At 49.7% G+C, this 12,243-nt stretch overlaps 1 protein-coding gene across 1 annotated transcript in view; it reads left to right on the top strand.

Moving 5' to 3' along the window:
* Nucleotides 1-1,871: 1,871 nt before the first annotated feature.
* The window catches only part of LOC143767459 (uncharacterized), a 59,053-nt gene continuing 48,681 nt past the window's right edge, over nucleotides 1,872-12,243 (top strand). Inside the window, exons 1-5 of the mRNA XM_077255811.1 lie at nucleotides 1,872-2,003; nucleotides 8,759-8,905; nucleotides 9,035-9,214; nucleotides 9,298-9,397; nucleotides 9,477-9,574. Coding sequence (XP_077111926.1) covers nucleotides 8,831-8,905; nucleotides 9,035-9,214; nucleotides 9,298-9,397; nucleotides 9,477-9,574 — 453 coding nt within the window. The 5' untranslated portion in view covers nucleotides 1,872-2,003; nucleotides 8,759-8,830. The remainder of the gene's footprint in view (nucleotides 2,004-8,758; nucleotides 8,906-9,034; nucleotides 9,215-9,297; nucleotides 9,398-9,476; nucleotides 9,575-12,243) is intronic.

Here is a 12,243-nt window from a genome sequence, read left to right as displayed (position 1 = left end):
AGTAATTGAAGAGTTCCATCTTGGCAAACTGTTCGGGCCCCATTGACACTCTGCCCAGGAGTCATCTCCACCTATCGAACCTTCCACAGTCCCACTCTTGGAAACACTCCACTTCTGCACCATGTCCTCACCAATCACACAGTAACAGTTCCCATACACAGCCAGCCACACAAAGACCCCCAACACACAGCCCCAAGAAAGCAACATAACCTCCTTCCTCATGCAGACTCCCAGCATGAAACATCACCCCCTTCCCCAGGAAGACCCCCAGCATGACCACGCAAGCAACATCACCTCATTTTCAAGAAGAGACCCCTGCACGCACACTCAGCCCCACACAAGCAACATTGCCCCTTGCCCAGAGACCCCCAGCACGCAGCCCCATGCAAGCGTCACCCCCTTCCCCAGAGAGACCCCCAGCATGCACAAGCAGCCCCATGCAAGCATCACCCCCTTCCCCAGAGATCCGCAGCACCCCCAAGCAAGCAACATGATCCCCTTCCCACAGAGACCCAGCCCCCCTTCCCAACAGAGACCCCCAGCCCCTCTGGCAAGGAACATGACCCCCTTCTGCACAGAGACCCCCAGCACACAGTCCCCCTTCCACAGGCAGCTCCCCACGCAAGCAACATGACACCCTTCCCCAGATAAACCCCAGCACGCAGTCCCAGGCAAGCATCACCCCCTTCCCCAGGCATACCCCCAGCATGCAGTCCCATGAAAGAATCAGCACCTTCCCCAGGCAGATCACTAACAAGCAGTCCTATGCAAGCAACAGCATTCCCTTCCCCCAGGCAGACCCCCAGCACGCAGTCCCATGCAAACATCACCTCCTTCCCCAGGCAGACCCCCAGCATGCAGTCCCATGTAAGCATCACCCCCTTCCCCAGACTCCCAGCACGCAGTCCCATGTAAGCATCACCCCCTTCCCCAGAGACTATCAGCACGTAGTCCCATGCACCACCCCCTTCCCTAAGCAGATCCCTAACAAGCAGTCCCATGCAAGCAACAGCATTCCCTTCCTCAGGCAGACCCCCATCACGCAGTCCCATGCAAGAATCACCCCCTTCCCCAGGCAGACTCCCAGCACGCAGCCCCATGCAACCTGCAGCCCCTTTCTCACGCAGACTCCAAGCACGCAGTCCCATGCAACCTGCAGCCCCTTTCTCAGGCAGACCCCCAGCATGCAGTCCCATGCAAGAATCAACCCCTTCCCCAGGCAGACCCCCAGCATGCAGTCCCATGCAAGCATCACCCCCTTCCCCAGAGATCCCCAATACGCAGCATCACCCCTTTCCCCAGGAAGACCCCCAGCATGCAGCAGCAAGCAACATGACACCCTTCCCGAGATAAACCCCCAGCACGCAGTCCCAGGCAAGCATCACCCCCTTCCCCAGGCAGACCCCTAGCATGCGGTCCCATGTAAGCATCATTTCCTTCCCCAGGCATACCGCCAGCATGCAGTCCCATGGAAGAATCAGAACCTTCCCCAGGCAGATCCCTAAAAAGCAGTCCCATGCAAGCAACAGCATTCCCTTCCCCAGGCAAACCCCCAGCATGCATTCCCTTCCCCAGGCAGACCCCCAGCATGCAGTCCCATGCAACCTGCACCCCCTTTCCCAGGCAGACACTCAGCGTACAGTCCCATGCAAGCAACAGCATTCCCTCTCCCAAGCAGACCCCCAGCATGCAGTCCTATGCAAGCATCAGCCCCTTCCCCAGGCAGACCCCCAGCACCATGCAACCTGCAGCCCCTTCCCCGTGCTGCGGCATGTGTATGAACACCCACCTGATCTGTGACCCCAAAACACTCAAGATCCCACCATGACACCCGCAGCTTCCTCCTGCCTGCTCTGTTCTATGGATGGATAGACTAGGAAGAGGCGCCGCCCCTACCTGTGACGTCTACCCACACATGGTCACATGGGCGTGACGTCAGCAGAGCTCCTTCTGGCCTGGATTTATCCTAACGTGGTGTGTGGTGTGCGGCTCTGCAGGTGGAGGTAGGTGCTGGAGGTCCCCCATTACTGGGCAGGGGGGGACATTAACCCCTTCAGCGCTAAGACTGTTTTGGTGCTTTTCTGTTGCCACTTTCTAAGAATTATAGCATTTTGTTCCTTTTCCTCTGACATATGACCCAACTATGGTAAACAGGAAGTAAGAGAACATGTATTCCTCACATAGCACACTGCCCCTTTCCTGCCCCCACACACAGTATCATGTTCCCACAGTACCGCCATCCCCCACACAGTATAATGTTCCCACACAGTACCGCCATCCCCCCACACACAGTATAATGTTCCCCCAGTACCGCCATCCCCCCACACACAGTATCATGTTCCCACAGTACCACCATCCCCCACCAGTGTAATGTTCCCACACAGTACCGCCATCCCCCCACACAGTATAATGTTCCCCCAGTACCGCCATCCCCCCACACAGTATAATGTTCCCCCAGTACCGCCATCCCCCACACAGTATAATGTTCCCACAGTACCGCCATCCCCCACACAGTATAATGTTCCCACACAGTACCGCCATCCCCCCACACACAGTATAATGTTCCCACAGTTCCACCATCCCCCCCACACACAGTATAATGTTCCCACAGTACCGCCATCCCCCACACAGTATAATGTTCCCACAGTACCGCCATCCCCCACACAGTATAATGTTCCCACACAGTACCGCCATCCCCCCACACACAGTATAATGTTCCCCCAGTACCGCCATCCCCCCACACACAGTATCATGTTACCACAGTACCGCCATCCCCCACACAGTATAATGTTCCCACAGTACCGCCATCCCCCACACAGTATAATGTTCCCACAGTACCGCCATCCCCCACACAGTATAATGTTCCCACACAGTACCGCCATCCCCCCACACACAGTATAATGTTCCCACAGTTCCACCATCCCCCCCACACACAGTATAATGTTCCCACAGTACCGCCATCCCCCACACAGTATAATGTTCCCACAGTACCGCCATCCCCCACACAGTATAATGTTCCCACACAGTACCGCCATCCCCCCACACACAGTATAATGTTCCCCCAGTACCGCCATCCCCCCACACACAGTATAATGTTCCCCCAGTACCGCCATCCCCCCACACACAGTATCATGTTCCCCCAGTACTACCATCTCCCCCACACACAGTATAATGTTCCCACAGTACCGCCATCCCCCACACAGTATAATGTTTCCACAGTACCGCCATCCCCCACACAGTATAATGTTCCCACACAGTACCGCCATCCCCCCACACAGTATAATGTTCCCCCAGTACCGCCATCCCCCCACACAGTATAATGTTCCCCCAGTACCGCCATCCCCCCCACACACAGTATAATGTTCCCACAGTACCGCCATCCCCCCCACACACAGTATAATGTTCCCACAGTACCGCCATCCCCCCCACACACAGTATAATGTTCCCACAGTACCGCCATCCCCCACACAGTATAATGTTCCCACAGTACCGCCATCCCCCACACAGTATAATGTTCCCACACAGTACCGCCATCCCCCACACAGTATAATGTTCCCACAGTACCGCCATCCCCCACACAGTATAATGTTCCCACACAGTACCGCCATCCCCCCACACACAGTATAATGTTCCCACAGTACCACCATCCCCTCACACACAGTATAATGTTCCCACAGTACCGCCATCCCCCACACACAGTATAATGTTCCCACAGTACTGCCATCCCCCACACACAGTATAATGTTCCCACAGTACCGCCATCCCCCACACAGTATAATGTTTCCACAGTACCGCCATCCCCCACACAGTATAATGTTCCCACAGTACCGCCATCCCCCCATACAGTATAATGTACCCACAGTACAGCCATCCCCCCACACACAGTATAATGTTCCCACAGTACCGCCATCCCCCCACACACAGTATAATGTTCCCACAGTACCGCCATCCCCCCCACACAGTATAATGTTCCCACAGTACCGCCATCCCCCCACACACAGTATAATGTTCCCACAGTACCGACATCCCCCCACACAGTATAATGTTCCCCCAGTACTGCCATCCCCCACACAGTATAATGTTCCCACAGTACTGCCATTCCCCCCCCCGCACACAGTATAATACTCCCCCAGTACCGCCATCCCCCCATACACATTATTGCCGATTTCACAAGTCCGTATATTTCCGGTACTGGAAAAAATATGGTACCGGAGATGTCCATGTGTGTACTACGTGTAACGCATCGGTACCACACGGACAGCCGCCGAAGAAGAAGCGCTACAGTAACCACTGTTCCCTGGCGGCTGGTGCTGAACCCGGCTGACATCATTCTCCCCTGCTCTGCCGGCGAGCAGAGGACAGTGATGAGCATTATATTAAAGTCCGAACTACAGCAGGTGGGGGCTTTTGGGCCTGTTGGCCCCATCATCCCAGACCTGCTGCCGCTAATAACAATGACAGTAGGTGCGGATGAACAGAGTATTCCACAGCCACCGGCTGCGATCTTTCAGAAATGAATGAAAAACCCGACGTGGGTGCCCCCTTATTTATTAACCAACCAGACAAAACTCAAAGCTGGGGGCTGCAACCCTCAGCTGTCAGCTTCTGCAAGGTTGGCTATCAAGAATAGAGGGGTCCCCATGGAGTTTTTTTTAATTAGTTACCGTATATACTCGAGTATAAGCCGAGATTTTCACCCCATTTTTTTAGGCTGAAAGTGCCCCACTCGGCTTATACTCGAGTCATTTGCCAGGGGGTCGGCGGGGGAGTGGGAGCGGCCGCTGTCCATCATACTCACCTGCTCCCGGCGCGTCTCTGCATGTCCCTGCTTTTGCGTTTCCTGCAGCTCTTCCTGTGTTCAGTGGTCACGTGGTACTGCTCATTAAAGTAATGAATTTGGACGCGACTCCACTCCCATAGGGGTGGAGCGCATGTTCATTAATTTAATGAGCAGTACGATGTGACCGCTGAACATAGGAACAAGCTGCCGGCGTCCGAGACCATCACATCGGAGAAGCAGGGACCGTGCCAGGAGGGTGAGCCATGCGATATTCACCTGTCCCCGTTCCACTGCTGCGCGCCGCTCTGTCTTCTGCGTCCTCTGGCTGTGACGTTCAGGTCAGAGGGCGCGATGACATTGTGTGCACGCCGCCCTCTGCCTGATCAGTCACTGCAGAGGACGCGGAAGACGGAGCGGCGCACAGCGGTGGAACGGGGACAGGTGAATATCGCAAGTGCCAGTGTCCCCGCCTGCTCAGGACAAGAGGTGAATATGTCATTTTTTTTAATCACAGCAGCAGCATATGGGGCAAATGTTTCTATGGAGCATCTTATGGGGCCATAGTCAACCTTTGTGCAGCATTATATGGGGCACATTTTCTATGGAGCATCTTATGGGGCCATAATTAACCTTTGTGCAGCATTGTATGGGGCACATTTTCTATGGAGCATCTTATGTGGCCTTAATTAACCTTTATGCAGCATTGTATGTGGCACATTTTCTATGGAGCATCTTATGGGGCCATAATCAACCTTTGTGCATCATTATATGGGCAAATGTTTCTATGAAGCATCTTATGGGGCCATAATCAACCTTTATGCAGCATTATATGGGGCAAATGTTTCTATGGAGCATCTTATGGGGCCATAATCAACCTTTGTGCAGCATTATATGGGCCATATTTTTGTATGAAGCATCTTATGGGGCCCATCCTAAACTTTATGGAGCATTATATGGGGCATATTTTATTATGGATCATCTTATGGGGCCCATCATGAACTTTATGGAGAATTATATGGGGCGTATTTTGTATGAAGCATCTTATGGGGCCCATCATGAACTTTATGGAGCATTATATGGGGCATATTTTATTATGGAGCATTATATGGGGCTCCTGATTCAATATGGATATTCAAAAACACTTAACCTACTGATGTCTCAATTAATTTAACTTTTATTGGTATCTATTTTTATTCTTGAAATTTACCAGTAGCTGCTGCATTTCACACCCTAGGCTTATACTCGAGTCATTAAGTTTTCCCAGTTTTTTTGTGGAAAAATTAGGGGTCTCGGCATGTACTCTGGTCGGCTTATACTGTACTCGAGTATATATGGTAAATAATTTTAAAAAATGGCGTGGGGTCCCCCCATTTTTGACAACCAGCTTTGCTAAAGCTTACAGCTGGGGCTGTTATTCTCACGCTTGAAAGGGGCTATTGATATAGGCCCCCAGCCTAAAAACCTCTATTAGATGTGCCTTTTCTGGCGCTTTTCTGGCTCTTCTCACTTGCCCTGTAACGATAGCAAGTGGGGTAATATTTATGACGTTGATGTCACCTTTCAGGTGAAATCAAGCCCACGGCTTAGGCTACTTTCACACTAGCGCTGTACGACACACGTCACAATGCGATGTGCCGACGTACCGACGCATACTGTGAAAAAAAAAACACAACGGGGGCAGCGGATGCAGTTTTACAACGCATCCGCTGCCCCATTGTGATGTCCGGGGAGGCGAGGGCGGAGTTCCGGCCGCGCATGCCCGGTCGGAAATGGCGGACACGACGCACAAACAAAGTTACATGTAACATTTTTTGTGCAGATGGTACGCCACAACACGACGCATCCGTCGCACGACAGATGCAACGTGTGGCAATCCGTCGCAATGCGTCGCTAATGCAAGTGTATGGAGAAAAAACGCATCCTGCAGGCAATTTTTCCAAAACGACGCATTGCGACGTACGACGCTAGTGTGAAAGCAGCCTTAGTAATGGAGAGGTGTCTGTAAGTCACCTATCCATTACTAATCTTATTGTTATATGTTAAATAAAGACACAGCCAGAATAAAATCCTTTATTTGAAAAAATTACTCCTTTAATATTCTAAATTAAACCATACTTACTGCATCACCCAATTCCTGTGAAGCCCTCGATCTCCTGTAATAAAAGTAAAATAATAAACCAACAATATACCATACCTGTCCATCGCTGTGTCCCACACTGTAATCCATATCTGGGGGGATAAACAGTTTTCAATCTGGACGGTGCCAAGATGCGACTGTCCCAGCTGAAAACCACTGGTGAATGAGCTGCTGAGAGCGCAGCATCATTCACCAGTGGTGATCTCATGTCCGGCTTTTCCCACGGTCCAGAGGTCACCTCAGTTCAGCCCGGCTGTGATGAGGTCACTGCTGGTGAATGATGCTGCGCTCTCAGCAGCTCATTCACCAGTGGTTTTCAGCTGGGACAGTCACATCTTGGCACCGTCCAGATTGAAAACTATTTAGCCCCCAGACGTGGATTACAGCGTGGGACACAACTACAGACAGATATGGTATTTTGTTGGTTTATTTTACTGTGTACGTGTCTCCGGTATTTGTGATAACTGTCACTGCACGTACCGGAGACAGGGACGTGTGAAAGGGGACTTAGATAGTACAAGTTGCCCCCACAATATGGCACCACCCACCTCCTAATAAATAACTCCTCCCTCCCCCACTCCTGGTGCAGATACAGATGACCCCAGGACACAACACCGACCTCCTGGATCAGTTTCCCAGGGCTGGAGATGTAGCCCCGGGGCCGGTGCTATAGATGTATGAGGGGCTGTTATCTGCGGTGTGAGCTGTACATGTAAGGCTACTTTCACACTAGCGTCGTGCAATGCACGTCGCTATGTGTCGTTTTGTAGAAAAAACACATCCTGCAAAAGTGCTTGCAGGATGCGTTTTTTCTCCATAGACTTGCATTAGCGACGCAGTGCCACACGTCGTGTTGCGTCGGACCGTCGCCACCAAAAAACGTTGCATGTAACGTTTTTTGGTGCGTCGTGTCCGCCAGCCAGAACTCCGCCCCCTCCTCCCCGCACCTCACAATGGGGCAGCGGATGCGTTGAAAAACAGCATCCGCTGCCCCCGTTGTGCGGCGCTTTCACTGCTTGCGTCGATACGTCGCAACGACGCAATTCGTTGTGCGTCGTACGACGCTAGTGTGAAAGTAGCCTAATGGAGACATTCTGGGGACAGATTAACTCAGGAGCCGGATTAGACAATGGAGCCGGATTTTAGTTTATATTTTTTCACTTTATATTCTTAATGTCTCTGTTCTAGGACCATTGTTAGGCCCCAGCTGTCATGGTGATATATTGGCATGCGTTACTGGGAACAGAGACCCCGCTACCTCTCTGTGCCCTGGATGTAGTAAAAAATAACCATATTTCAGAGCTGAGAGCCTCACACAGCTGTTAACCTGTTAAATGCTGCTGTCATTCTCTCACTGCAGCATTAAACACATGTCAGCAGGGGGTCGCGTCATTCCATGTGCCAATTGGCACGCCCGTGACATGATAAACCCTGTGTATGTCAAAGTACAAGAAGAATACCAATCGGGTGATTCTATAAATTAGCTGTGCATGTGAGCTAGTGAGTCACCCAGAGCAGGTGTCTTGGTGGCCCATCAAAATGGCAAGTGGTGGCTGCGTGAAGTGTGGCATGGATGTGTGAGATGGCTGTGGGGTGCGCGTATTGTCAGCCTACTGCAGTCGCTTAGAAGACAAGTGAGTGTGAGAAGTCCCAATTTATAGTCTCATCCAAGTCACAAGTACAGCAAATGGGTGAGGTTTATGACATTCCAATTTACACAGTCTGAGAATACAACATCTACACATTCTATCTCCTGATATGTTTCCCATTATTATCTCCTGTAATTGTATTATTCCATGGGAGTATTTATGATGTTACATCTTCATCTTCTTCCCATTCAGGTCTCTACAATATTGGATCCTCTCAGTAGAGATCTTCTATATAGGAGGATTTCTCTGATTGACTCATCAAGGATGGAGAGAGACAGAGACAAGATGGAGAGGATATTACACCTCACCCTAGAGATCCTCTTCCGGCTTACTGGAGAGGTGAGAGATTCTGATGACGTCACATTACATCATTCTTATCTGTGGGTATCACAGATGGACAGAACTGGAGAGGTGAGGACTCTGGGAATGTCTGTAGTGAGATTTATTAATGTGTCTCTCCATTACCAGGAATACACAGTAGTGAAGAAGACCTCTAGTGAGCACTGTCAGGACCCTGTGACTGAGGGATGGGGAAGACTCCAGAGCCCAATCACAGGGCCTCCACCTCACTCCCAATCACATGAGGACATCAATGACCAGAAGATCCTAGAACTCACCTACAAGATGATTGAGCTGCTGACTGGAGAGGTGACTCTGCTGGGGATGCTGGGACATTATGCAGTAATGCTATGAAGGGATCGGGGGTATGACTTTGTCATTGTATATGTCAGGTTCCTATAAGGTGTCAGGATGTCACCGTCTATTTTTCCAAGGAGGAGTGGAAGTATTTTGAAGAACACAAGGAGGTTCCCCAGCTACTCACATCACCAGGTAATAGGACTAAATACACATGGCCTATACTTATCTGTATATAAAGAATGAATTCAGTCCCTGTATTTGTTTCCTCCAGTTTTATCCAGTAAGAGGACAACACCAGAGAGATGTCCCCGTCCTCTTCTTCCACAGGACTGTAAAGAAGAAGATCCCAATGTTCCTCAGGATCATCAGGTAGATGGAATGAAGGAGTCATGAGATATGCCCTATGATGTGTAGACAACTGTGAAGGTCTTGTGCTCAATCTTGTTTTATCCACCAGTATTATGTTTTATACTTCTGTAATGAAAATGAGGGAGCCGATTCATTAAGACTCTCATTGTGCTTGCTGGTCTTATTGAAAGCTCTCGGTGGAGTACAGTGAACCTAATTCACTGAAATAAATGTAACCACTAAAGTGACGGAACATCATAAATTTGATGAATGGGTACAGTGATGCCGTGCCCCGCCCATGCTACGCCTTGGCACAGCTTGTCAGGACTGGCATGTAAACGGCAAATGTCACAATATCCTTCCGAGTTGCGGAAAATTATTGTGACTTATGAAGATGCCTCAACAGCTGCGATCGGTGCTAGTACTGATCATAGGCGTTTAATCCCTTAATTGCTGCTGTCAATAGTGACCGCAGTATCTGGACCAGGGATGTCAAACTTAAATACACAGCCAAAATTAAAATCTTGGACAAAGTCGCGGGCCAACCTTGATATTATAAAAAAAAGGCCAAAATTTATGTTTTTCTTTATCATCAAATATAACAATTAATTTTTTAACATGGAAACAAACTTAAGGGAGTTGTCCCATGAATAAAGCATATTTTAATTGATCTTAGAATAAAATATTGGAATAATATTATACGTTATTTAAGAGCAGTAAAAAGCTCATGGCCCAATGGCCAAATTTATATATATAATAAAGGATAACAAAACTTGAATAATACAGTGTAAGGTGGCAGCTGGACAGGTGGTGGATGGGAGGTATGTGTCCCTGAGGTGCCAAGCCTCGGTGATGTAGGACTCGGAGAAGCAGTCTCAAGCTCACATAGTGCTGAGAGGTGTTTTTATTAGCCTGGATTGTGGGTCCAGGTCTTACGAGCAGCTGAAAGAGCTGGGTGGGATCTGCTGCTCACTTACCTCCAGACTGGGTCTTGGATTCTCTGATTTAAGGCATCTGGAGCTGTATCACTTGGTCTGTGTGTTTTGCAAGGTGAGGAAGCTTTGCATGTGCTGCTGACCCTGCTGCAGTCTGAGAGGAAAACACTCACATTTAAACAGCTGAACCCATGTGTTATATGGACTTGTTATTTTCCGTTTTGTTCTGTTGTACCTTTGTTTACCTGGAAGAGGCTGATTTAGTTTGTAACTCTGACCATAAACTACAGCTCATCCTGCATTGGGGGTAACCACTATAAGACCACCTTGTCTGTCTAAAGTTATTACACCCCCAATGTATTTCTCACCTATGAATGCACTGTTCTACAGCCAAACTGCTTCAGAGACAAAAACAGTTGAACGTAACTAATGTTGTGATGCTGAAAATGAATATGAGGCTTAAATTTGCTGATTAGCTCTAATTTTCACGATCCAGAGAAGGTTATAATTACTTTTGACACCTGTGATGCTGCGATCACTATCGTGTTGGGGAATACTCGCTTGGCAGCGATATAACACACAGCAAGACCGTATTTTCTTTCAAAGTTCAACTGGGTTTATTACTCCATAAACCCCAGCGGCACACACACACAAAGTAACAGCCTTCAGATCCAGAAAAACAAAGTAACAGTGTTCATAACATGGCTCCGCTCCATGAGGACTGTGACCATACACAATTGGTAGAGTCCAATATTCTGGCTCGCTCTTGAGCCAAACACACACAGTTTGGATTACCTGCTTGACAGCGTTGCAGGTTTTCACCGGCTGACATCAAATGGGTCCTCTCCTCCCTCCTGGGCGCCCACCGGCCAGCCCTCCCACTTTGCCACCAATGTCGGCTTTTCAAGCTATGATTCCAGGCACCACGGGACTCTCCTGATCGCGCTACTATTACTAAATATACCTTCCTCAAGGACTATACTCCGTGTAACATGAGCCTCAAATGTCCTATATACCCTAATCCCAAGATTCAGATATGCCTATTCAAGGTGGACATTAGCGACATACCTAACTATAACCTGTTCCCCTGATGGGACTATACAATTAAGACTGTCACAATTTCTTGCAACGCAAAATCCACCCTGTTATGAGTGCAGTGATTACTGACTTTGCATCAAATGGGTCCTGTCCTCCGGAGAATCTGCCTTAGGCTACTTTCACACGACGTACCGACGCATACTGTGCAAGCGCCGCACAACGGTGGCAGCGGATGCTGTTTTTCCACGCATCTGCTGCCCCATTGTGAGGTGCGGGGAGGTGGGGGCGGAGTTCCGGCCGCGCATGCGCGGTCAGAAATGGCGGACCGTCGGCACAAAAAAAGTTACATGTAACGTTTTTTGCTGCTGGCGGTCCGCCACAACACGGCGCAACCGTCGCACAACGGTTGCGACGTGTGTCAATACATCGCAATGCGTCGATAATGTTAGTCTATGGGGGAAAAAACGCATCCTGCAGACGACTTTGCAGGACGCGTTTTTTCGCCAAAACGACGCATTGCGACGTATGCAAAAAAAGGCTAGTGTGAAAGTAGCCTTACGGGGATCACCAACTTGCCTGGCAGGCACACATCAGTCAGTTCCAGACCCACTGAAGGACGGTAGCTTCCCCCAACCCAGATAGCCGTCACGGTCTCTGCAAACACGGCCTCTCTGTGTGCTGTTCAGGATGTCCGTCCCCACTTGGAACCCTCCAACA

Source organism: Ranitomeya variabilis, chromosome 4, assembly GCF_051348905.1.
Source record: "Ranitomeya variabilis isolate aRanVar5 chromosome 4, aRanVar5.hap1, whole genome shotgun sequence".
NCBI classification, from domain to species: Eukaryota; Metazoa; Chordata; class Amphibia; order Anura; family Dendrobatidae; genus Ranitomeya; species Ranitomeya variabilis.
Note: the sequence above shows the minus strand (reverse complement) of the source record. Positions and strands in the feature narration are given on the sequence as shown.